General features: G+C 47.2%; 1 protein-coding gene across 1 annotated transcript in view; it reads left to right on the top strand.

Moving 5' to 3' along the window:
• Positions 1-11,483: 11,483 nt before the first annotated feature.
• Positions 11,484-27,327, top strand: part of RFX8 (regulatory factor X8) — a 52,235-nt gene continuing 36,391 nt past the window's right edge. The window contains exons 1-4 of the mRNA XM_070798320.1: positions 11,484-11,584; positions 15,934-16,057; positions 25,845-25,906; positions 27,020-27,106. Of these exons, the coding sequence (XP_070654421.1) occupies positions 11,511-11,584; positions 15,934-16,057; positions 25,845-25,906; positions 27,020-27,106 (347 nt within the window). The 5' untranslated portion in view covers positions 11,484-11,510. The remainder of the gene's footprint in view (positions 11,585-15,933; positions 16,058-25,844; positions 25,907-27,019; positions 27,107-27,327) is intronic.

The raw sequence follows: 27,327 nt of genomic DNA, 5'->3' as shown, positions 1-27,327 counted from the left end.
GAATCCCGTATGGACAGATAGTCCACAGGGCCGCCAAGAGTCGCATACAACTTAGCACTCACACCCATGAATCATCAAGATAGGATTTGGGAGTTTCAAAAGGAGAATCTTTTTCTTTTGGCAGAATGCTAAACCAGAGTCCTCATAATGCCATGTTGATAAAACGCTAGTGCTAATTATACTGTTAATAACAGCGCATTTGAGTATCTGACCTGTTGAAGAAAGTTTTTAAGGCAGACCTGAAACTACTTTGTGTATATATGAATGTCTTTTATGGATCATCCCCTAGAATACAGCATGTGTGTGTGTGTGTGTGTGTGTGTGTGTAGTCATGTACAGATGTGAGAGTTGGACCATGAAGGCTGAGCACCGAAGAATTGATGCTTTTATACTGTGGTGCTGGAGAAGACTCTTGAGAGTCCCTTGGACTGCAAGGAGATCAAACCAGTCAATCCTAAAGGAAAACAACCCTGAATATTCATTGGAAGGACTGATGCTGAAGCTGAAGTTCCAAAACTTTGGCCACCTGATCAAAGAGCCAACTCACTGGAAAAGTCCCTGATGTTGGGAAAGACTGAAGGCAGGAGAAGAGAGGGTGAAACAGAGGGTGAGATGGTTGGATGACATCACCGACTCAATGGACATGAGTTTGAGCAAACTCCAGGAGAAAGTGAAGGACAGGAAGCCGGGTGTGCTGCAGTCCATGGGGTTGCAAAAAGTCAGATGCAACTTAGCAACTGAACAACAACAACGGTACATATAGGAAATAACTGAAATCATGTTAACAATTTCTTTCCAAAGGCGGCTGGATATAGGTAACAGTCACAGGTTTACTGAGCACTTACTGTGTGCCAGGCATCGTGCTGAAAGCTTCATCCACCTGCTCTTCACCTCACAGCTACACTCACTAGTAGTGAGCACCCTATTTCAGAAACAAGGAAAGTGCCTCTTAGACCTGCCCCAAGAGTGGTCAAGCCCGTGGCCCTCTGCAGCCGTGTGATTTTGGACATGGTTCTACAAGCCTTGTTTTCCTCCCTGTAAAATGAGGCGAATAGTATTATCAATTCAAGTGGACTTACAGCCTCGTGAATAGGACCCTAAGGGATGCCATGTTCTTTTGCACGTGTGGGGTACCGGGTTGGGGGCAATCTAAATTTTAGTCCAATCTTCTAGAATTAGCTCCATGTAATGATTCATTCAGCCCTCTGAGCTCACTCCCGGTCTCCTTAGTAAACAGGATCTCTCTTTCAGTTTCTTTTCCCTCCTCTGACTTTCCCCAGGATGGCCTGAGGCCACATGGGGTCTGTGTGGGAAGACCACATTACTCATGGTTCAGGCCAGGCCACTCCGGAGCATGACTAAGACTGCTAGAAACAGTGGCACAAGGGCCTCAGGCATAAATTGCTCTGTCCCTGGCAAACCCACCCCCGTGGGTCCCCTGGCACATCTTGCCCTCTTCTCTGGTTGCTGGGACCCAGAGGCCACAGCCTTGTCCTCTGGTGACAGGAAGGCCAGTGTCTGAGGCTGAGCATGGCTGAACCTCAGTCATCCTCCCTGGAGACTTGCTCCCTCTCCCTCTGGAGGGTTCAAGGAGGACCAAGGAGGTCTGGATGTGCCTACCCCAAGGTGGCTCCATGCCAAGAGACCCACCCTGTGACCCTGAGTTACATGACCTTTCTGATGAGATCCCCATCAACCACTGTCTGATGTGTTCTATTATACAGAATATTTTGGGGTAGCCCTGTTTTCATTCCTAGGCCTTAGTTAGTGACAGTGATGGCTGTGGGTACCACCAGCTCAGGTACCATCGCAATGTGTTCTTACTGAGACCTCTGCAGCCTCGAACATGCATGTCTTATGCATGTGCTTCATGATTATTCATTGAGCGATGGCTCAAACCTAGCCATCCCTATGCTGAGCCATGATCACCAAGAGTACCTCAAAATGGTCCCCTCTAGGTTGGTGTGGGAGCAACCTGCTTCTCCCAGAACCCTCCCTGAGAAGATACAAGTATTAAAACCGCCTCCATTCATCATAAGGAGATCTTTAACTAGCTCAAGTGCAAAGGCGGTTTGCTGGAAAACACAGAGGAATCCTGCAGAACTCAGCTTCAGGAGGGACAGATGAGCCACCTAGGGAATGGAAAGTCCTCAGGCATCAGCCCTCTCCAGCTCTCGCCACCTGTATCCTTGGCCCCCTCACTGCAGACAGCTTCCCTCAGCTCATCTACCTCCTGGACAAGGTCCTAGGAAGTGTGGCCAAGCTAAGCGATCCAGGTTAGCTGAGGCTGGACATGGCTGAACCTCGGTCACCCTCCCTGGAGACTTGCTCCCTCTCCCTCCAGAGGGTTCAAGGAGGACCAAGGAGGTCTGGATGTGCCTGAGATCCTTACATGGATCTCCCTCGACTGCTCAGGTGCATGTAAACATGGATAGAAGGGGTTATGTAAGCTTCTAGGCTTCTGCCACAGTGATGACATGTGAAAATTATATTTGAGAATGACAATCTTGACAAACTGTTTACAGCTTGGATTGGCTCTTTGTGGTCTTTTTTTTTTTTTTGGCTGCACTGTGCCACTTTTGTGATCTTAGCTCCCTGAAAGGATAAGTGCAGAGTCCTAACCACTGGACTGCCAGGAATGTACCCTCTTTGGGGTCTTAATGTGAGCAATTTTTAACCCAAGTGGAGACATGCTTCTTTTCATCAAACAGACTTTAACAATCTTCAGGCACCTATTGGGATGAGTACTTTTGTCTGGAAACAAAGTATCCAGGCAGATGCTCTTTATAAGACATGCCTCTGTTTTTAGATTTATTTTGTAATTATAAATTAATTATTTATTTGGAGTATAATCACTCTACAATGTTGTGTTAGTATCAGCTATATGTATTCCAAGATACAGCTATGAAGGTGAGAGTGTTAGTTGCTCAGTCATGTATGATTCTTTGCGACCCCATGGACTGTAGCCCACCATGCTCCTCTGTCGTGTGATTCTCCAGGCAAGAACAATAGAGTGGGTTGCCATTCCCTTCTCCAGGGGATCTTCCTGACCCAGGGATAGAACCCAGGTTTCCTGCATTGGTAGGTGGATTCTTTTCCATCTGAGTCACCAGCTGCTGCTGCTGCTAAGTCGCTTCAGTCGTGTCTGACTCTGTGCAACCCCATAGACGGCAGCCCACCAGGCTCCCCCGTCCCTGGGATTCTCCAGGCAAGAACACTGGAGTGGGTTGCCATTACCTTCTCCAATGCATGAAAGTGAAAAGTGAAAGTGAAGTAGCTCAGTCGTGTCTGAGTCTTAGCGACCCCATGGACTGCAGCCCACCAGGCTCCTCCATCCATGGGATTTTCCAGGCAAGAGTACTGGAGTGGGGTGCCATGGCCTTCTCCCCTGAGTCACCAGGGAAGCCCCTATATACAGCTATATGTACACATATATCCCCTCCCTCTTGAACCTCCCTCCCTCCTACAGCCCCCTCATCCCACCTCTCTAGCTCATCATAGAGCACTGAACTGAGCGCCCTCTGATAAAGCAGGCTTCTTGCCTCTCCCAGCTGGGGAACTCTGTTAGTTAGTTAGCAGGAGGGGGTCACACATCCACTTGAAAGGTGTCTGCTGTCCTTTGGTTGCTTTCAGAGAGATGTGGCAGTGACTCTGGGGATGCTTTAGTGAAAGTTATTTCATGGCGAGCATCATGAGATAATTCCATGCAGACAGCAGGGAACAAACAGCTGTCAGAGTATGTTTTTACCAAAGAATAACATGAACTATGAAACAAGACGAAGGTCTGTCGTACCAGAGAGTCAGCTCATGCTACCATTTTAAAACTGCTTAGAAAATACTTCCTCCACACTCATGAAAACTTAAACAAGAAAAGTATTTATGAAGTCTGAAGTAATTGCTGGGGGTTCCCCAATGGCTCAAGCAGTAAAGAGTCCACCTGAAATGCAGGAGACTCGGGTCTGGTCCCTGAGTTGGGAGGATCCCCTGGAGGAGGAAATGGCAACACACTCCAATATTCTTGCCTGGGAAATCCCCTGGACAGAGAAGCCTGGCAGGCTGCAGTCCACAGGGTCACAGACGGTGCACACAAGCACAGCAATTGCTTAATATGCTTTTGCCCATTCTCTTGGGAAATTATTAAATGCGTCAAGGTATAATTTATGATTTTGCACACAATCATGATTTGAACAAGTGCCTTCTGAGGTTAAGTGGCATCTAAAAAGACGACTTCTTTCATTCCTATGTTCCTTTGAGCACAAGGAAGCCACTTTTGTTTTTGCTTTGTGTTCTATCAGGCTTCCACAAAAATCCCACTTGGAATGTAACAGAAGAGTTCAAATGTGTTACTCTACAAATTACAGTTTGCAAGCAGTCAGTGAGGAACGAAGTCCATTCCTTCTCTTTCCACACATTCTGAGAGTTCCCGGCAGATAGTACCGTTGATCACGCTGCAGGTGGCCCACCTTTCACGTGAACCAAGAGTAAGGGAGGCCGTGGTCAGTGGAAAGCGAGCTGTGCGGAAATGGCTGCCCCTGTGCGGCTCCAGACCATGGGCTGCAGAGCAGGAAATGGCAGAGACGTGCTTGCTGCCATCTTGGAGCTGCCCATCACCCACATGCCTGGGAGTGTCATGCCCCCATCAGTTTCAACTAGAGCTTGATCCAGACTCTCAGAAAGTGAATCCAGACCAAGGAAAATTTCAACATATGGTAGTGATCTGGAATCTCTCCAATGAGATTGTCTTGATCCAGCACAGTTTGAAAGTCACCATGGCTTATGGGTTTAGAGCCCAGTGATTTTAAAAGGTCCCTTTCAGGGGCTTCCCTGGTGGCTCGGTGGTAAAGAATCCGCCTGCCAATGCAGGAGACACAGGTTCCATCCCTGATCTGGGAATATTCCACATGGCTTGGAAAGTTCCAGAAAAACATCTATTTCTGCTTTATTGACTATGCCAAAGCCTTTGACTGTGTGGATCACAATAAACTGTGGAAAATTCTGAAAGAGATGGGAATACCAGACCTCCTGACCTGCCTCTTGAGAAACCTAGATGCAGGTCAGGAAGCAACAGTTAGAACTGGACATGGAACAACAGACTGGTTCCAAATAGGAAAAGGAGTACGTCAAGGTTGTATATTGTCACCCTACTTATTTAACTTATATGCAGAATACATCATGAGAAACGCTGGGCTGGAAGAAGCACAAGCTGGAATCAAGATTGCCGGGAAAAATATTAATAACCTCATATATGCAGATGACACCACCCTTATGGCAGAAAATGAAGAAGAACTAAAGAGCCTCTTGATGAAAGTGAAAGAGGAGAGTGAAAAAGTTGGCTTAAAGCTCAACATTCAGAAAACTAAGATCATGGCATCCGGTCCCATCACTTCATGGCAAATAGATGGGGAAACAGTGGAAACGGTGGCTGACTTTGTCTTTCTGGGCTCCAAAATCACTGCAGATGGTGATTGCAGCCATGAAATTAAAAGACGCTTTCTCCTTGGAAGGAAAGTTATGACCAACCTAGACAACATATTAAAAAGCAGAGACACTACTTTGTCAACAAAGGTCCATCTAGTCAAGGCTATGGTTTTTCCAGTGGTCGTGTGTGGATGTGAGAGTTGGACTATAAGGAAAGCTGAGCACAGAAGAATTGATGCTTTTGAACTGTGGTGTTGGAGAAGACTCTTGAGAGTCCCTTGGACTGCAAGGAGATCCAACCAGTCCATCCTAAAGGAAATCAGTCCTGGGTGTTCCTTGGAAGGACTGATGTTGAAGCTTAAACTCCAATACTTTGGCCACCTGATGTGAAGCACTGACTCATTGGAAAAGACCCTGATGCTGGGAAAGATTGAGGGCAGGAGGAGAAGGGAATGACAGAGGATGAGATGGTTGGATGGCATCACTGACTCAATGGACATGGGTTTGGGTGGACTCCGAAAGTTGGTGATGAACAGGGAGGCCTGGCGTGCTGCGGTTCATGGGGTCGCAGAGAGTCAGACACAACTGAGCAACTAAACTGAACTGGAGCAACTGAGCCCGTGCACCACAACTACTGAGCCTGTGCTCTGGATGGAGCCTGGGAGCCGCAACTATTGAGCCCCACAACCACCCTCGCGCCCCAGAGCCCGTGCTCTGCAGCAAGAGAAGAAACCACAACCAGAAGCAGAACACGGCAACGACAGCAGCCTTGCTCGCTGCAACCAGAGAAAGCCCTCACAGCAACGAAGACCCAGCACAGCCAAAAACAAAGAAATAAATTAAATTATTAAGAAAGGTCCCTTCCAGGCAAAAATGGAACATACAGTTGTCTGTTTTCTAAAATGCTCTGTCCGTGCAGATGCCAAATACATTCTACATTCTTGACCGACTCATTAGCTGTATTTAACACTATACCTATTGCCCAGAGACACCTGGTACATCAACAGAAAGTGAATAATTGTGAGGATTGAATGAAATTAAGCACCCTGGATCAGAGATGGTTTTGTGCAAGGAAAAGGCACAGCTGTTGCCCTTTTAAAAGATAAAATGTGACTAACTGGATCATCTGGAAATCAATTAGACTGAAGTAGGCCAAAGATATAGGTGTTTGGCTAAAAGAGATATAGTCTCTGGCAGAGGGGAGACAGAGCTTTGTGTGCACAAAATGTGACATCAGGAGTTGGAATTCTGTGGATATAAACTTTAAGATTTCCTTTCCCTTGTGATGACAAGGGGACATTTTGAGGGCAGATGCTGAGCCTTAATTAAGAGAGGGGTTGGACTTTTCAGGTACAAGAGAGCCTATAACTAGGTCTGACTGCTTCATGAAAATTTTTGTTATGTCTGTTGCAAGTCCACATTCTTTGAAAAGAAAATGGATTTTATACCTAATTCTATTTAGCAGTCTATGTGGCTATAAGCTCAACTCAAATGAAAGCTGTAATTATGCTGCTAGTGGAAGGATCATGTACAGAGGTAAGTGTCCTTTCTACATCCAGCACATAAGGAAGGCAGAAACTTTGAAAAAAAAAAAAAAAAACCCTGACTGTTACAGTGCTAACATGTATGTATTCAAATGCCTCATCTTAAGGGACTGATTGAACTAGAGACATCAGCAGTGGTGGGTGAAATTAACCCGTCCTTTGGGTGGAGGGTGTGAAATTGACCCAAAGGCCTCATTAGCAATGTCCTCTCACCATCAGACCTCAATAGCTCTGGAGCAAAACGAGGTAATGTGCGCACTTTGCAGCATCTCATATTTGATGCGGTAAACAGCAGAGAGACCAACAGTCAACCGAAGAATCCTGGTATCCTACTGCATTTCCAGGGTGTCTCAGTGCTTGGTGCTTGCTGGGGCTCAGTAAATATGCCAGTGTTACATAATCAGCAATGACACACTAGGACCACGAGTTGGCCTTGAATAACAGTGAGCTTGTCTCTTGGTTATTTCCAATGTCTGTGGAAATGGGTGGGCATCTTGGGGAGCTTCTTGGGTGGCAGGGAGCTACTGCAGGATGGAAGCAGACATGCTCTCAGCTCCCACCAGCCACCAAAAAGGATGCCCACCCCTGGGGACACAGGATCTGAGCACTCAGGCCAAAGTAAAGCCCATGAAGGGGCCTCACAGGGCCCCCACCCAAGTGGGTGCTACCTCTTCTCAAGACAACTAGAGAAGAAGGGCTGCCCTCAAGTTACCTTGGAGGAGCTGCCATGTCATTTTCCCTGTGGCTTCCTCTCCCCTCCTGCGGGTCCTCCTTCACCTCTGCCTTTCTGCTTTCTCCATCAGTGGTGCTTCCTGGCACCGCCAGAAACCTGCGCCAACCTGCTCCTTGCCCACACCGCTGGCCTCCCATGCTTGCTCCATGAAGGAGTCTCTACAGACACTGTTCCCCTCAGTTCCTGTCTTGAGAGGCTTTCCAGGTGGCACAGTGGTGAAGAACCTTCCTGTCAATGCAGGAGACCTGGGTTCCATCCCTGGTCAGGATGATCTCCTGGAGAAGGGAACGGCAACCCACTCCAGTATTCTTGCCTGGAGAATCCCATGGACAGAGGAGCCTGGCGGGCTACAGTCCATGGTGTCGCAAAGAGTTGGACATGACTGAAGGGACTCAGCATGCACACATGATGTGGGGTCAGCTGTTCCCTGCTGGATGACTTTTTAAAGAAGTCAGTCCATAAAAAGGACATTCAGCTGAAAAGAGAAATAGGGCAGACGGCGGCCCCATCACTTAATACAAGTTCTTCCAACATATCCACCCATCCTACTATTACCTTCCCCCCTAAAAACCTTCCCAGGTTTCAGGACCAGGGTGATACCTGGCACAGCTCAGCAAAGGAGAGTCAGGTACCATCCAGGGTCAGCTCCATTGACCTGGTCAAACCTCAAGGCTCAGATTCTGCAACGATGTCTCCACTGGGACTGCCTTGGAGCCTTCCCCTGACACCCTGATGATGGGGACCCCCTGACAACTGCATCGCAGTGCTGTCACGTGGAAGGCAGTTGACACTGTCTGTGGACTGAATCTCTGCCCTGCTTCCAGAAATGGTTGTCAAATGTACATGTAGTGTTATTCATGGTGCCTCGTTTCTTGTTTTGATCTGTTTTTTGACATTTTTAGAAATTTTGGTAGAATACACATCAGTACAGTTCAGTTGCTCAGTCGTGTCTGACTCTTTGCGACCCCATGAACCGCAGCACGCCAGGCTTCCCTGTCCATCACCAACTCCCAGAGTTTACTCAAACTCGTCTCCATTGAGTCGGTGATGCCATCCAACCATCTCATCCTCTGTCGTCCCCTTCTCCTCCTGCCTTCAATCTTTCCCAGCATCAGGGTCTTTTCCAATGAGTCAGCGCTTCACATCAGGTGGCCAAAGTACTGGAGTTTCAGCTTCAACATCAGTCCTTCCAATGAACACCCAGGACTGATCTCCTTTAGGATGGACTGGTTGGATCTCCTTGCAGTCCAAGGGACTCTCAAGAGTCTTCTCCAACACCACAGTTCAAAAGCATCAATTCTTCGGCGCTCAGCTTTCTTTATATCCAGGTCTCACATCCATACATGACTACTGGGAAATACACATAGAACATAAAATTTACCATTTTAACCATTTTAAAGTGTACAATTCTGTGGCATTAAGTACTTTTACATTGTGATGCAACTATTCCCACTATTAATCTCCAGAACTTTTTCATTATTCCAAACTGAAATTTTGTATCCACTGCACAACTCTCCATCTCTCTTCCCCCAGCCCCTATATATATATATATATATATATATATATATATACTTTATATATAATTCTTTGGTGATGGACAGGGAAGCCTGGCATGCTGCAGTCCATGGGATGGCACAACTGAGTGACTGAACTGATACAATTGTTTATATTTAATATATACTCTTTATCTTTACTCTTTTAAAAAAAAATAATAGCAATCTCAATGAATATGGCATGGTAAATCAGCACAGGTTTTGATTTGCATTTCCTTCCTGATGAAAGTGAAAGAGGAAAGTGAAAAAGTTGGCTTAAAGCTCAACATTCAGAAAACGAAGATCATGGCATCTGGTCCCATCACTTCATGGGAAATAGATGGGGAAAGAGTGGAAACAGTGTCAGACTTTATTTTGGGGGGCTCCAAAATCACTGCAGGTGGTGACTGCAGCCATGAAATTAAAAGACGCTTACTCCTTGGAAGGAAAGTTATGACCAACCTAGATAGCATATTCAAAAGCAGAGACATTACTTTGCCAACAAAGGTCCATCTAGTCAAGGCTATGGTTTTTCCTGTGGTCATGTATAGATGTGAGAGTTGGGCTGTGAAGAAAACTGAGTGCTGAAGAATTGATGCTTTTGAACTATGGTGTTGGAGAAGACTTTTGAGAGTCCCTTGGACTGCAAGAAGATCCAACCAGTCCATCCTAAAGGAGATCAGTCCTGGGTGTTCATTGGAAGGACTGATGTTGAAGCTGAAATTCCAGTACTTTGGCCACCTCATGTGAAGAGTTGACTCACTGGAAAAAACCCTGATGCTGGGAGGGATTCGGGGCAGGAAGAGAAGGGGACGACAGAGGATGAGATGGCTGGATGGCATCACTGACTCGATGGACATGAGTTTGGGTAAACTCCGGGAGTTGGTGATGGATAGGGAGGCCTGGCATGCTGAGGTTCATGGGGTCGCAAGGAGTCGGACACGACTGAGCGACTGAACTGAACTGAATGACTAATGATGTTGAGCATCTTGTGCTAATTGGCCATCTGGATATCTTCTTTGGGAGAACAAAATCCTTTGCTCATTTTTTAACTGGGCAATACCTGGTATCTCAGAAGGTAAAGAATCTGCCTGCAATGCGAGAGACTTGGGTTTGATCCCTGGGTCGGAAATATTCCCTGCAACTCACTGCAGTATTCTTGCCTGGAGAATCCCATGGACAGAGGAACCTGGTGGGCTACAGTCCATGGGGTTGCAAAGAGTCAGACATGACTGTTCTTATCATTCAGCTGTCCAATGTGTTTTTTTTTTCTTTTTTTTTTTTCAATGTGTTTTTAATCTAGATGAAGAAGTCCTTTCTAGGGACTTTGGAGCTGTCAGGGGCCCAAGTAATAGTGGCCTGACTGAGCCTGTGTCCCTGCCACACGCCCTACATTTATGGGCTGCTTAATAACACACATGCCAGGCCCCTGAGAAGTGGGGTTAGGCGAGAGCAAGCAGCTGGTCTCTCCGAAAGGCAGTCATTAAATACTTCTTGAGGGAAGACCGCTAAGGCAAGGCTGCAGGTGGCCTCACTAGGCTCCAGTTGGAGTCGCCCCCACCTCCCCTCCCTCCAATTCCCAGCACCAGAGGTTCTCACCCCAGGTCGCAGGTTAGCATCACTAACCTCTGAGGAGCTTATAAAAGCGGGTTTGAGCAAGCCTTCCCCTCAAACCCCAGACCCTCTGGGGGTGTCTCTTGGGAGGCTACATCTTTGAAACGTGCCCAAGTAACTCCAAAGCGCAGTCAAGGTTGAGGACCACCGTTCATCAGATGCCCTGACTTGGTGCGTGCACTGGGTTTTGTGTGTTGCAACCTTGTCTGACTGGTTGGAAGGGGGGAGAGCGCTACGCGTATTTCTGTTCTACGGTCTTTGGATCTGGGAGAGGCGAGGACACCGCCCCCCAAACCTTCCCAGCAGGCGCGGGGCGTGGCCCAAACCCACCACAGGCCCAGGGGCCCCCCGGACCACCCCCCCAGGCCCGCAGCCCAGCTCCCTACGCGTTCCCCCACTGCCCGCAGCAACCCCTACCCCGCGCTCTCCAGCCCTTCTCCAGCCACGCGCCCCCCATGCGCGCCCCGCCCCCGAGGTCCCCCGCCGCTGCCCAGACCTCCACGCGCCCCCTGCGGACCCCCGAGGTCCCCAGCCCCTCGCTGCCCCCGCGCCCCCGCGCGCCTCCTCCCGACCCCCGCGCGCCCGGCTCTAAAGTAAACAGCAGGAGCGGCGGCGGCCCGACGGTGCCGCTGCGGACTCGCCTCCTCGGAGCAGCGGGCGGCTCTAGCCATGGCCGAGGGCGTGCCGGCCTCCCCGTTGGGCGGCGCGGGCAGCCGGGGCCTGCACAGCGGCATCATCCAGTGGTGAGCGGCCTGGGGGCGGGGGGCGCCCGGCGGAGGGGAGGGGAGAAGCGGGGCGAGGAAGAGGGGCACAGCTCCCTCCGCTGCTGCCCCTGGGACCTCCGGCCAAGCGCCAGGGGCCACCGCCTGCGCCCGGGGCAGATAAAAGGCTCGAAAGGACAACCGTTCACTCTTAGGAAGGACCAGCGCTTTCTAATGTTGGTGGGATAGGTCTAGACACACACACACACACACACACACACACACACACACACACGATGGGCCATGTGGTTTTCCCACTTACCGCTGGTGGAATGGGACTAGACACACACTATCGGCCATTTGGGTTTTCCGCCTGGGGGCTACCTTGCTGGTCTCTGTCAGACACACACACACACCACGGGCCATGGGGGTTTCCCACCTGGGGGCTCCCCGTTGGTTACACTTCCCTGCAGGAAGTAATCCAGCCCGCCCTCAAGGGGCTTGGTGGTGGGTCTGGGCTTCCGTGTACATGGAGAGCACCCAGCTAGGCCAGGAGAGTATTTTCTCTGAGTGTGCCATTCCGCCTGGGAAGTTCTCTAAGTTAAGGCAAAGCCGTTTTTTTAGCTCTAACAATGCACTCCACATTTGCTTGTGAAGTTCACTTCTGGCTATTTACATAGAGGAAGAATAAACTGGAAGAAAAACACCGCCAGCCCTTGGGACTGATGAACTCAGGGGTTTGTAGCTCTTCCTAAGTAGCAAAATAATTGAAACCAGGCCTAAAACCTTCGCTTTAGAAGGTGACCAACCAGTAGACAGCTGATTACTTCTCTTTTTAAGTTTTAAGGCGTATTTCTCAAGAAAGACTTTCTGGAAAGTTTCAATGGGTGAGATAGAAAAATGAACAGTGTGTTTGTGATTGGAACCCCAAAAGTCCTAATTGGCCACCCCTTTTCTCCAAAAGGAGATTCTCGATGTCTTTTCTCTGGCATAAGAAAGAAAATCAAGAGAATAAATATTTTTTAATGTTTTAAAATAATTTTAAAATATTGAAAACAGTAACCACAGTACACACGGTATTTTCAAAGTGTTACAAGCAGCCCTCTGCTTCTTTCACACTTACTCAGACCCCTCATCATATCAGCAACCTTCTTACAAAAAAGGGCTCTGAGGAGGCCGTTGTCAATTTTCAGGTCACCCTTTAGTCAATTAGACTTTCTAGGACTGGAAAAGTCTAGAGATTCGAAAGAATGATTAGAGATTCAAAAAAATACCTGGACCTTCTCCTCAGGTCATTTATAAACTGGTGGGATGCAGGCTGCCCACAAAGCTGGTGCCCTAAAAGCAGGATGGTGTTCAAGGCCTGTGTCACCAGTTCTGCCCCTGCAGGCCTGGGATCCCGGGGTGGGGTTGTGCCCTTCAAGCTTGGGAGGGCAGGAGGTGAGGAGGGGCAGAGTTTCCCCAGGATGACTGATCTTTAGGCATCCAGTCTATGAGGTGCTAGAGAAGACTCCTGAGAGTCCCTTGGGCTGGAAGGAGATCAAACCAGTCAATCTTAAAGACAATCAACCCTGAATATTCATTGGAAGGACTGATGCTGAAGCTCCCATACTTTGGCCACCTGATGCAAAGAGCCGACTCATTGCAAAAGACCCTGATGCTTCGAAGGATTGAGGGCAGGAGGAGAAGGGGATGACAGAGGATGAGATGGTTGGATGGCATGAAGAAATTAGAACCCTTTTGCACTGTCGGTGGAATGTAAATTGGTACAGCCACTATGGAAAATTATAGTGATTCCTCAAAACACTGAAAAGAGAACCACCGTGTTATCCAGTAATTCCCCTTGAAAGCAAGGATTGGAACAGATATCTGTACCCCCATGTTCATAGCAGCGTTATGCACAATAGTCAGACATGGAAGTAACCCAAGTGTCCATCAGTGGATGGATGGATAAACAAAATGTGGTCTATACATAATGCACTATTTTCCAGATATAGAAAGCAAGGAAATTCTGATGCAGACAGCAACATGGATGAACCTTGAAGACATTATGCTAAATGAAATAAGCTAGTCCCAAAAGGATAAACACTGTATGATTTCACGTGTATGAGGCACTGAGAGGAGTCAGATTTGTTGAGACAGAAAGAAGAATGGTGGTTAGCAGGGGCTGGAGAGCTTCCCAGGAAGTGCTAGCAGTAAAGAACCTGCCTGCCAATGCAAGAATCTTGAAGAGATGAGAGTTCAATCCCTGGATCAAGAAGTTCCCCTGAAGGAGGGCATGGCAACCCACTCCGGCTTGCCTGGAGAATCCCATAGACAGAGGAGCCTGGTGGGCTACAGTCCATAGGGGTCACAAAGAGTCAGACATGACTGAAGTGACTTAGTACACACACACATGGGCAAGGGCAGGGAATCGAGAGTGTTTCTGGCCGGTACAGAGTTTTAGTTTTGTGAGACAGCCGGAGTTCTCTGGATGGATGGTGATACACAGCAGGGCACGAGCAATTTCACAGTAATGAGGAGATACTTAACAGCACTGAACTCTGCATTTTAAAATATGCTTTATGTTATATATATTTTATCAGAATTTTAAAAAATGAACAGTGAAAAAAACAAACAGAACCCCTCAGTTTGTAACAGAGCCAGCCTGGTGTCCTGGAGGATGTTAGAAGATGGCCTTTGCAGATGTAACCAGTTAAGAGCTCTCACTGGACTTGGGGGCACTGGCGTGGAGCATCCACAAGCCAAGGAAGGCCAAGGGTTCCTGGCCTCTGCAGCAGCGAGGAGGGAAGGAGCACGTGGAGCACATGCTTCCCCAAGCCTCAGGAAGAGCCGACTCGGCTGACACCTGGTTTCTGGACCATCGGCTTCCCCAACTGTGACAGCACACATTTCTGTTGCTTAAAGCCACCTGGCCTATGGTAGTTTGTTACCTGAGGAAATCAAGACAGGGTCAAAGCTTCCCTCCATCCCCATATGTTGACTTTTCCTCCTTCCATAAAGCAGATGGGATTAACAACTGTGGCCTCTAGCTTGCAAGGAAATAGGCCTCAGCGTGCCTCATCCCAGAAAATAAGCCGTAGGTCATCAGTAAGAAAGGAGATGCATTGTTGGTAAAGTGTTAGTCACTCAGTCGTGCCTGACTCTTTGTGACCCCACGGACTGCCACCCACCAGGCTCCTCTGTCCATGGGATTTTCCAGGCAAGGATACTGGAATGGGTTGCCATTTCCTTCTCCAGGGGATCTTCCCAACCCAGGGATCAAACTCGGGTCTCCTGCGGTGCAGGCAGATTCTTTACCGTCTAAGCTACGAAGGAATCCCAGATTGTTGGTAAATTCCCTGCTAAAAAATGCTTCTGTGTTTAAAAACTGTGCTGGCTTCGCCAAGGAGGGAAAGTCGGTGGGATGAATTGGGAGATTGGAATTGACCCATATGCACTACTGATACTACATATAAAATCGATACCTACTGAGAACCTACAGGGAACTCTCTTCAGTGCTCTGTGGTGACCTAAATGGGAAAGAAATGCAAGAAAGAGGGGATAGATGTATATGTATAGCTAGTTCTTTACCGTCTGAGCCATCTAGTTTTGATCCCTAGGTCAGGAAGATCCCCTGGAGAAGGAAATGGCTACCCACTCCAGTATTCTCGCCTGGAAAACCTCAGGGACAGAAGAGCCTGGTGGGCCACTGTCCGTGAGTTGCAACTAACACTTCATGGCTAGTTCACTTTGCTGTACAGCAGAAACATGTAACTGTAAATCAACTACACTCCAATACAAATTAATTTTTAAAAATTAATCAAATATATAGTGGCTGGCCTAAGTCACTTGGGTTTAAAAGTTATGTAAACAACTGTTTCAGAGAAAGAGGGGAGGGGAGGGCTGCGCACACATGTCCCAGGTCACAGGCACATGGGCACTGGGAAGCCACATGGGCTCCAGCTGTCACCCTCAGGGGTGTTGACTCTATGGGGGCAGGGGGAGTGGCCTTGTTTTGTGTCCTAGTGAGTTAATAATCCTGTGTCCTAGTTACAGAGATCTTGGTTGCCACCTTTGTTAAGTTACATGAAGCAGTGTCTGCTGAACCCAACAATTTGGGCTTCTTATTAATATGCCTGCACACCAAAAAGATATAAAAGCAACAATACTGCACCACGTTGGAAGTCTAAAGTCACAATCAACATACTGATACTTAACTCTGGGCTAAGCACAAAAGGGTACATTGCAGATACTGACAGATGAGCCATGGCATTCATTCAATAAACTAAGCATATTTCATTTAGTTAGATCCACCCTTGTCTCTGACCCTTATGGAAGCATCCTGCCCTAGAATCACTGATGCCAACCTCCTCTTCCTGTTCTTCCTCCCCACCCCACCCCACCCCCAGGTTGGTTGACAATTTCTGCATCTGCGAAGGATACAGTGTGCCTCGCTGCCTCATGTATGAGATTTACATGGAGACCTGTGGGCAGAATGCTCAGAACCAAGTCAACCCAGCCATGTTTGGGAAGGTCTGTTGTGAAGATAAAAATACAATGTCCACTGAGTAAAAAAGTATGCAAGTTATTAATAATCAATGAGGAAATGCTGGGGTTTATTTGGGTCTAAGTGGGTACTCTGAAGGAGATCAGCCCTGGGATTTCTTTGGAAGGAATGATGCTAAAGCTGAAACTCCAGTACTTTGGCCACCTTATGCCAAGAGTTGACTCATTGGAAAAGACTCTGATGCTGGGAGGAATTGGGGGCAGAAGGAGAAGGGGACGACAGAGGATGAGATGGCTAGATGGCATCACTGACTTGATGGACGTGAGTCTGAGTGAACACTGGGAGTTGGTGATGGACAGGGAGGCCTGGCATGCTGCGATTCATGGGGTCACAAAGAGTTGGACACGACTGAGCGACTGAACTGAACTGAACTGAACTGAAGTGGATATAACCGGCTTCACCCTGGAAACCAGCCAGATGATTAGCCTACTTCCTCACACCTTCCCAAAGCCATCCCATCCTTTGTCCACACTTCATAGTGAGGGGCCAGGAAAGGGAAGGGTGGGGTTACATTCACCAGAGAGAATGCAGCTCTAGCAGCCCCAGAGACCCGCATCGTTCAGCCTGGCTTGCCGGGTCATTGTTCCCTGCATAGACATGTCACAGCTCAGGACCCCACAAGCGCTAAAAGCTACCTTGTGAGGTCAAACAGCTGATCCTTCCCACAATTTGCTCATATCTAGAGAACTCTTGGGCTCTCAAAGCTTTCTTCTGGAGGTTAAGAGCTCTGTCAGGGGCTTTGTTTATACCACGTAATACGCAGCAAACGTTAGCACAAGGATGGCCTATCTGAGACCCTCTACATCCAACAAATATTCATTGAGCAACTGCTACTTCAGCACTGTTTTAGATGCTGAGAGTACAGCAATTAACAGAGAACAGAGAGAAATCCCTGCCTTCACTGCACTTATTACTTTTTAATTTAAATTTACTCTATTTATGTTTTTATTTTGTCTGCACGTGGGCTTTCTGTAGTTGCAGCAAGCCAAGGTTTCTCTCTGCTTGTGATGCTTGGGTTTCTCAATGCAGTAGCTTCTCCGGTTGCAGAGCACAGTCTCTAGAGTGCAGGCTGACTAGTTGTGGCACATGGGTTTAGTTGGTCTGTGGCATGTGGAATCTTCCCGGACGGACCAAGGGTCAACCCATGTCCCCTACCTTGGCAGGCAGATTCTTAACTACTAGACCACTGGGGAAGTCCTGTATTTATTATTAATATATTATAGTTGATGGAGACAGATAAAGAATATAAAATATATAGTCTATTAGATTGTGTAAATGGAGAAGGCAATGGCACCCCACTCCAGTACTCCTGCCTGGAAAATCCCATGGACGGAGAAGCCTGGTGAGCTGCAGTCCATGGGGTCGAGAAGAGTCGGACATAACTGAGTGACTTCACTTTCCCTTTTCACTTTCATGCATTGGAGAAGGAAATGGCAACCCACTCCAGTGTTCTTGCCTGGAGAATCCCGGGGACGGAGGAACCTGGTGAGTTGTGTATGGGGTCGTACAAAGTCAAACGCAACTGAAGTGACTTAGCAACAGCAGCAGCAGCAGATTGTGTAAATGCTAAGTAGAGTAGAAAGAGTAAAGGATCCGTGTGTGTGTGTGTGTGTGTGCCTGTGTGCATATGTATATGGATGTGTGTGTTAGGGGAAGGGCTGTAATTTGAGGGGAGGCAAGAAGTAACTTTTGAGTCTAGACTTCCAGAAGATGAAACAGTGAGTATGGGGTTATATGAGCAAAGAGCAGAGCAGGCAGAGCCAATGTCAAAGACGCGAGGCAGGAGGGGGCTAACACAGAAAGGAGGCTGCAGTGGTTGGAGGGCAGAGACCAGGAAGAGAGGATCAGAGGCTCAACTCTGGGAGGTGGGAGAAGCCCAGGTGTGTAGGGGGTCAAATCCTGGGTGTATTTGGAAGACAGCCAATAGGATTTGTTGACGGAAAGAATTAATAGAATCACAGAGCTTAATTGTTATTAAAGTAACAATAATAGCTTTCATATTGCATCATATTTACTTTCAGTCTGGTTTTCAAGAATAGACAGAATCCACTCAAAACAAGTTAAAAGGAGAATTTTGATTATTATCATTTTTTAAATTTTATTTTGGCTGCACTGGGTCCTAATGGTGACATGTGGGCTTCTCTAATTGCAGCACTCGGGATTCATTGCCCTATGGCGTGTGGGATCTTAGCTCCTGAGCAGGGATCGAACCTTTATCCCCTGCACTGGAAGGTGGATTCTTAACCACTGGACCACCAAAGGTCTCGAAAGGAGAATTTTTTTAGAGGGATATCTCATTTAATCCAATGGCAAGAAGTTTGACTGGACCTCATAGAATCTAATCTAGTGCTGCCCAATAGAAATGTAATAGGAGCCAGATATATAATTTTTAAATATTCTAGATCCTCCTTTTCAAAGTTTTTAAGGTGAAACTGATTTTATAAATTTTAAATTTTATCCCAAGTATTCAAAATACTGTTGTTTCAAGATGGAATCAGTATTTAAAACTCACTGAGTTGTTTTGTTCATTCTTCATGCTAGATCTCAAAGATCAAATGCATTATTTTACACGTTGGTTTTCACTCACCTAGTCGTGTCTGACTCTTTGCAACCCCATGGACTGCAGCACACCAGGCCTCCCTGTGCCTCACTATCTCCCGTAATTTGCCCAAGTTCATGTCCATTGCATTAGTGATGCCATCCAGCCATCTCGTCCTCTGACACCCTCTTCTCCTTCTGCCCTCAATCTCTCCCAGCATCAGGGACTTTTCCAGTGAGTCGTCTTTTCGCATCAGATGACCAAAATACTGGAGCTTCAGCTTCAGTATCAGTCCTTCCAGTGAGTATTCAGAGTCGATCTCCCCGAAGATTCACTGGTTTGATCTCCTTGCTCTCCAGGGTACTTCGAGGAGCCTTCTCTAGCACCACAGTTCAAAGGCATTAATTCTTTGGTGTTCTGTCTTCGTTACAGTCCAGCTCTCACAACCGTACATGACTACTGGGAAGACCATAGCCTTGACTGTATGGACCCTTTACATGTACAGCCCATCAATCAGACCAGCCCATTTCAAGTGCTCAGTGGCCACTTGTGGCTGCTGGGTCCCCTCTCAGACAACCTAGACAAGATTCTGAGTCACCAGGCATCTCCTCTCTCCCTCTGGTGTGTCTGTAAACCACTGTGATGCTGCTTCTCTTGCCAGTCCTGCTCCAGGCCCATCCCAGAAGCCAGCTTCTTCCTCCAGTGTCATGATTTCCCATGATGGCTGCTTGTATGGTGCTTGCTTCCCAAGATGCTTCACTTGACCTTCTGCTCCAGGGCCTGACCCTGTAACAATCTGCAGGCAAAAGAGGCCTGCAGGAAGGATGGGTGGGTGGGAGGAAACAGTTGGCATCTTTAATGCTTGGTCTTGTGACAGCCATCCGCCGAGGCAGATAGCATTAAAAGTCAAGGAACGAACCATGAGTGACTAAGGTCAAGGTTCCCACAGCCTGCTGCAACGCTGGGGCAGTTGACTTCATTATGGACTTCATTCAACTGACTTCATTCAGACCTCTTTCCACCTGTTATTCCCTCAAAAGTATCCTGTACTCCCAAAAGACCTTGGCAGTCACTGGTCCAACTCCATATCCAATGACAAGCCCTTCAAAGTCACCTCCAGCTAGGAGCTTTGTATGAGAACAGAATGCCCTCTGGGGACAGACACGCCTGGGACTCAGAGCTGTGAGGGGGCAGTGTGTTTTTATGTCTCCGTTACAAGGAAGTGACTCTTCCCCTGGGCAAATAGTCCTCCCCCAGGATCCGTGCTTGGCAAGCAGAACACAGGCGGACGGAAAGCCGCCTGGCTCCTTGCAGGCCTTGGGGCAGCTCACAGCCTGCAGGATCAGACCCCCACAGGAGGCCCCTAGCTGGTGCTGAAATGACCTGGGGATAAGGAGCCTGCTCACGGGCCACAGAGGTGTCAGTCCAGCCTCCCTCCGGTTTCCAGTCTTTCTTCCCTTCCTGTCTGCTGCCTTTCTCAGTGTTCCTCAGTGGACAGAGTGGAACTGGTTCCTGACATGCCCTCAACCTTCCATCCACTCACGGCCTGATTCTCTCAGGGTCTTTTGTTCTTTTAAACAATATGATAAGCATCTGTGAATCCACCACCCTATAGGAACCATGTGGTCAGAAACCCCTCTCCCCGCCTTCCCCAGCTCCTGGGAACCATCAACCCCTTCATCATTATCTTGCCTTAAAAATTTTTTTAAATTTTTTTGGGCTGCATTGTGCATTATGTGGGAGCATTAGTTCCCCAACCAGGGATGCTGCCTGCATTGCCCCTGCATTGGCAGCGTGGAGTCTTAACCACTGGACCACCAGGGAAGTCCCTTTCTTGCCTTTTTAAAAAGAATCTTACTACATTTATATCATTTCTTTTTTTCTTAAACTTTTGATCCCCTTAACCCAATTTTGCCCATGCCCTACCCGTCCTGTGACCTCTGGCAACAACCAGTCTCTTCTCTGTGATCAGTGAGTTTGTTTGTTTGTTTGTTTTTAGTTTTGCTTTTGTTTTGTCACTGTTTCTTAGATTCCGCATATAAGCAAGATCATACCATCTTTGGCTTCCTCTGTCTGACTTATTTTATAGATTGCATTTCTTTCAAAAAGCCCAGTTTTAATTTTTGTGGCTTGAATTTTTTTAGAAGGAAGATCATGTTATGTGTCATCTTTGGGGACTTGTTCCACTTACTCTTATATCAAGACTCCTCTACATTCATTTGACTGCTCTATAATATTTCAGTTGATTCGTTCGCTCTCCAATTGATGAGCATTTGAGTTGTTTCCCAATTTTGCTGCTGTGAACATTCACATGTGTCTCCTACTGTGCACGTGGAGCTGTTCTCTTGGGCATGTGTCTGGGGGTTAATTTGCAAGCTGATAGGTTGTTTGACATCATTTTCTGAAATGATGGCTCCCATTGGGCTCCCAAGGGCAATTCTGTGAATTCCAGTGATGTTTCCACTGATACTCACTTCTCCACTGAATATTCTTGGCTCCCAACTTTTAACTTCCCTGCCCATTTGTTTCATTATGACTTCAATTTATTGGTGTTTCTCTTCAAAGACAGGTTCCCCAGGGGTACAACTCAGTGTCTCAGGAGGGCTCAGGATGGAGCTTTTATTTGTATTTTTTGTTACTTTTTTGACTACTAACCTTTTTATCCTTCCCTGCCATTATGTTGGTTTCATTTAAAGCTTGTGGTCAGCAAAAGTAACCCTTCATTTTTTTTTTTTTTAACATGAATTAGAAGTAAGGTGGTTCAGTGATGAAGAATCCACCTGCCAATGCAGGAGACACAGGAGATGCGGCTTCAGTTCCTGGGTTGGGAAGATCCCCTGGAGTAGGAAATGGCAATCCACTCCAGTATTCTTGCCTGGGAAATCCCATGGACAGAGGAGCCTGGTGGGCTACAGTCCTGGAGGGTCGCAAAAGAATCAGACAACACTGAGAGACTGGGCACAGGCCTCCCAAAACTGCTTTGTAAACTGTAAAACACTCCAGATAAATAGAATATTTTATCCTTGTTATCAGATTGTTGTCAATGCAGATGGGTGTTGGAACCCAAGAGTGGCTGTTTCCTTATTCTAAGTTGCAGCTTCTTAGTTCCGACCTGCTGAATCTTCTACACTCAGAGTCATCGAGCCGTGTCAGCTGTTGAAGCTCACACTTAGCCCTCCCTCAATAAATCAAAAGTGATGTGGGTGTGAATGAGGTGTTAGGCTCTGGAGCTCCCTGAATGTCTCTGGGTGAGGTCTTCCAACCCACCAGGAACTCCCCAGCTGTCTTATCACTCAGCCCACATTTTGCCCTTTCATCACTCAACATATTGATTGGGACACTTCCTCTAAGGCTTTTGAGTCTGGGCATCCTGGCACTACAGCACTTTCCTTATCTGGCAGCCTTATCAGATGGGAATGGGGTGACTTGAGCTTGACACATTTGGGCTCTGGATCATCCCTGCCTCCTTTTTTAAGAAACCTAAGGCTCCTGTTCAAAACCTGTCTTCGATTTCCTTCTCAGTCGTTTCTCATCCAGGGTGGTCCCACTGCAGTGTTCCACAGAAAGTGTTAAAAAGAGCCTCCGGTATGATCGCGGGCATTTGTCCAGCGTTTTTGATCTTCCAACTTCCTTTCAAATCCATCCCCCAAGACACTGGGGTCCTGGCTTTCAGTTCCTGTTGGGAATTTGCCCAAAGAATGAGCCAGTTCAGTGTTGCTGGTCTTGGAAAGGGACTCTGAGTTGCTGAATCTGTGACTCAAAGAAGGGAGAGGAAGGGGAAAAGGATATGATCCCAAAGCTTGTTTACAAGAGAAACAACAAAATACCCACTTCTCACTTCCTGCCTCTTCCCCTGGGAATAGAGTTGATTCCAGGTTCCACACAAGTTCCTGTGCAGATGTTGGGGTGTTTCTTGCTCTGCTCCACAGTCCCGGGTACATGACGGGTCATTTCACTCCCAGTGCAAGTAACAGGCTTACGAGGATGAGGAAACTTCCCAAACGCTGACTTCCTTTTTTTTAAAGTAGCATTTCCTGATGCTTTTCTGATTATGAAATAATACATTCCCTTAATAGAAAATGTGGAGATTCAAGAAACGTGTACAAAAGAAGAAGGCAAATGTTGGCCATGGCCTCATTGTCCAGAAATGCAGCCTGACCTCCCTAGAAATCCTTGGGTGATACAAAGCTCCATTGCCATTCTAGTTTACCAAAGGGCACCTGCCTAACAAGATCCAGCCCCACGTGACATCCACATTCTGAGCTGAGGTTAAAGTGGAATGATTTCCCCAATCCTCCAGCAAGGTTTCTCATGAGCAGGCTACTAGGAATGGGGACCTGCTTTTCCTCCCTCCCCTCTCCCACCACCTCTCTGGGTTTTGGGAGAAGTAAAAGTGGACGGAAAATTTCTACCACACATCTTCACATTTGGGGGCTAGGCAGACCCTTGTCTCCTGGTCTCCCCCCCCCACCCGTGGCTTCTGCAGGGCAACCCTTGAGAATGTTCTAGAATGCATCCCTGGCTTTAGTGAATAACTCATTCCAAAACCTGACTGCCCATCCTGGGGCCTTGCTAGGCAAAATCTGGGCCCTCTCACCTGTCAGCTTTTGTTTTTTTATGATTTTTTTTTAATATGGACCATTTTAAAAAATTTTCTTAGAAGTTTTTTATTGAACTTGTTACAATAATGCTTCTGTTTCATGTTTTGGTTTTTTGGCAATGAAGCATGTGGGATCTTAGCTTCCTGACCAGGAATCAAACCCACATCCACTGCATTGGAAGGTAAAGTCTTTACCACAGGACTGCCGGGGAAGTCCTCTACCTGTCAGCTCTTTACCACTTGTGGCCAGCGTCTGGGTGTGGAAACTTCTCAGCCATTCTTGTCTTGAACAGGCTGTGGGTATGTTGGAGCCAGGGCAGTGACCACAGTCCTCGGCCTGCCCCCAAGGCCACTGGCCAGCTGTCTCTCGTCGACTTGGAGTCTGGTGCCCAAGCCAGACATTGAACGCAGGGGCCTCAACATCAGTCCTTGACGCTAATTCTTGAATCTTCTTCCCCAGGGTCTGAGGTGATTGGACCACCCCATCCTACCCACTGTTCACAGGTCAAGGGATGATCTGAGGGAGCTCTGAGGGAGAGAGGCTCTGAGGGAGCTGTGAGCAAGATAAGGTCTGCAGGAGCTCTGAGGGAGGGAGGGCTGGCTGAGGGAGCCAGGCTTTCAGGGAGCTCTGAGTAAGAGGGTCTGAGGGTCTGAGGGGGCTCTGGTCCAGAGACTCTGAGGGAGTGCTGAGAACGGGAGGCTTTGAGGGAGCTCTGATCCAGAGAGGCTCTGAGAGAGCCCTGAGCAAGACAGCGTCTGAGGGGCCAGTGTGGGAGAGAGGCTCTGAGGGAGCAAGTCTGGGGGAGCACTGAAGGAGGGAGAGTCTGGGGGAGCACGGCTCTAGGGGAGCTGGAGTGAGGGATGGTCTGCTGGTCTGAGGGAGCTCTGATCCAGAGAGGCTCTGAGGGAGTGCTGAGCGAGAGAGGGTCTGATGGTCTGAGGGAGCTGTGATAGAGAGAGACTCTGTGGGATCTCTTAAGGAGGGACTTTTTTGAGGCAGCTCTGATTGAGGGAAGCTCTGAGGGAGCCGCGATGAAGAGGCGCTGAGGGAGCTCTGAGTGAGGAAGGGTCCTCGGGATCTCTGAGTGGAAAAGGGTGTGAGGGTGAGGGAGCTCTGGAGGTTGGTGTGAGTTAGTTCTGAAGAAGAGAGGCTCTGAGGGAGCTCTGAGTGAGGGTGGGTCTGAGGCAGCTGTGAGGGAGGGAAGCCCTGAGGCTCTGAGGGAGGGAGCCTCTGAGGGAGCTCTCTCCTGTGGCTTATGTTTCGCATCCCTTTCGGTTCTCCTTCCTTGATTTGGCCTCATGACTTTGATGTTAATTGTGCCAGACCTAAAGCAATTATACTCCAATTAAAATATATGTAAAGTAAATATGGAAAAAAAAAAATAACATTCCAGACCTGCCCTCCTCTCCCTTTCTGTGCCTCCACACAGGGTCCGGCGGGGCGGGGGAAAGTGGGGGAGCCTTCCTGTAGGAAGAGGTAGGGTCTGAGGCAGGCAGGAGAAATGTTTCATGACATCCAACCCTCCCACTTGGAAGCTGAGAATAAAAGAGAGAGGAAGGCAGACCCAGAGACGTAGAGAACATGGAAGAAATCATTACAGAGCCGCCTGGAACATCCTGCCCTCCTGCTCTGTAGTTTTGTAGTTTTACCAGGATACAGGATTTCCCTTTTCAACAGTCATGCACTTGGATACTATGTTTGTCACGGACCTTCAGACAGAACAGACTTCTGGTTTTTAAAAAATATAATTGGTCATAGATATCATATCAGTGCTAACAGAATGTACATCAGAAAGATAGTGGGTAGGGAGGGAGGTGGGAAGGAGGCTCAAGAGGGAGGAGATGTGTATACCTATGGCTGATCCATGTTGATGTTTGACAGAAACCAACACAGATACTGTAAAGCAATCATCCTTCAATTAAAAAAAAAAAAAAAGATAGTGGGGATGGGGACTTCCCTGGTGGTCCAGTGGTTAGGACTCTGCCCTCCCAATGCAGGTTTGATTCCCTGGTTGGAAAACTAAGATTCCACAGCCACTTGGCATGGCCAAAAATAAATAAATAAATGATGGGGAGATGAAACATTGAGTCAGAAGTAGCTCTCATTTAATATTTTGTAACATTTGCTAGCAAAATCTTTCAAATGAAAAGTAAATGAATACATTTTAACATGAAAATGCCAATCACATTGGAAAAAGGGAAGTAGCATGATGGACTGCTTTGCAGTGTTAGTAATGCCCTGTTTTTAGAGGATTTTTAATGACACGGGGAAATGTTTACAGTACAAGGTAGGGGGAAGAAAGTGGGAAGCAGAGCTGCTGACACGAGAATTGTGACGATGCCAGTATTTCCAGTGTAGACTTGCAGAATCCACTCGCACAGGAAGGCTTTGGAAAAAAGTCAGGAATGAACTGCATTGGAGTTTACATGGTGGTTCCCTTGGAGTGCTGTGTTTCCTTCTTTATACTTGTCTGATTATTCCAAATTTCATTTATTTGTATTTTCTTTATGATTAGAAAAGAGGGAATGCAGGTTAAACATGGCAAAAGATGAAGCTGAAAGTTCTATTTCTAAATTTTAAAATTGCAACTTTAAATCTAACTTACTCTTTTAGCTCGTGCACTTGGTTTTCCCTGATCTTGGCACCCGGAGGCTGGGAACGAGAGGCAGTGCCAGGTAGGTTGATCATTTTGGTTTTATTCTAAATGTTAAAAACATACATTTTGAAAAATCTCAAAATGGATGACCAAAAAGTGCAAAACTAAACAAACTATAAATATCAACTCCTCCCAAAGAATTCCCATAATTAAATGAAATTCCCAGTGCCTGATACAATTCAGGTGATGCCAGAACCGAATTTGAGTCTCTGTCTTCTCAAGAGATTGTGTTAAAGTACAAAAGTCACACTGTATTTTTCTGTTTCAACACTTTCAATGTTTAGACATGTAAATGTCTAATAGTTAAGTAATGATAGCCCTAGAACAATAAAACTATTTTAATTACTCTCTGAACTAAAATTGCTAAGTGTTCCATCTAATTCGCATATTTGAATTATATTCAAGAGACCAAGGTACCCAGGTGATATTTTTAACACAAAAGGAAATTCCAGTATTATCGGGTGTATCCTGTTATAATTATCACTCAGTTATCATTGTTACTTATTGTTTGTCTTAAATCAAGAAAAGTCAGGAGAAATCAGCGAGAGCAAGAAATCACTAAGAAGGGACAGAAGCCAAGTTAGGGAAGGACTTGCCACCCATGAAGGAGTTGAAGGCATGGGAAGTGTTTGCCAAGTTAAGCATTGGGCAATAGTTAATTTGAAAAAAAAAAAAAAAAAAAATTGTTGGGCTGCTATGAGCCCATACAAGCTGCTTCCTTTCCTGGGCTTAGCAGAGGAGGAACCAAACTTCCTTATGGGGGTTTGAGAACCTGAGTCCATTCAGCAGAGGGAACACTGGAGTTGGTCTGCATTTCTTTGAGAAAGTTGATGGCAGAGACGACAGGAGGCTTTCCCTGTGGCATCTCTCATATTCAAGTGTCATAAGTCAGGAAAGCAGAGGAGGACATACGCCAGCTTGTTTCAAAGCCGATGTGTGTGAGATAGTATGAAATGGTCCACCTACCAGAGCCTGGTCAGGCTGAATGACTGATTAGCTTTTCCTGCTAAATGGGGTCAATGATGAACCCTAGAGAACAGCTCTAAGTCTTCCTTGGCTAGGCTGTCCTGTCTCTTCTCCCGAGCCCAGTTAGTGGTTTGACACCATCTTTAAGACCGTGTTTATTTTTCAGGTATCATTACGACGGAATCTGTATCAAGAGAAGTTCTTTCTTCTATGCCCAGTACTGCTACCTTCTGGGTGGAAAAAGGTGCACCAGGTTAGTACCTGTCACTTAGGTACTTTGGTCTTGGTCACAGCCTGGTTCATATTAGGACCGTTTGTACTTGCGTTGACTCGAACTGGCTCTTTGGCTGTTGTGCCATTCATCCTTCTTAAGGATGGAAACACGCACATCACATCAACACTCTGACATGCACGTCAGTCTCTGGCAACATCGTCTGCCAGAGAAACGTGTACCACGTTCATTTCCTCAGTTAC

This window comes from Bos indicus, chromosome 11 (assembly GCF_029378745.1).
Source record: "Bos indicus isolate NIAB-ARS_2022 breed Sahiwal x Tharparkar chromosome 11, NIAB-ARS_B.indTharparkar_mat_pri_1.0, whole genome shotgun sequence".
NCBI lineage: Eukaryota > Metazoa > Chordata > Mammalia > Artiodactyla > Bovidae > Bos > Bos indicus.
This window is presented reverse-complemented; position numbering and strand designations above follow the sequence as displayed.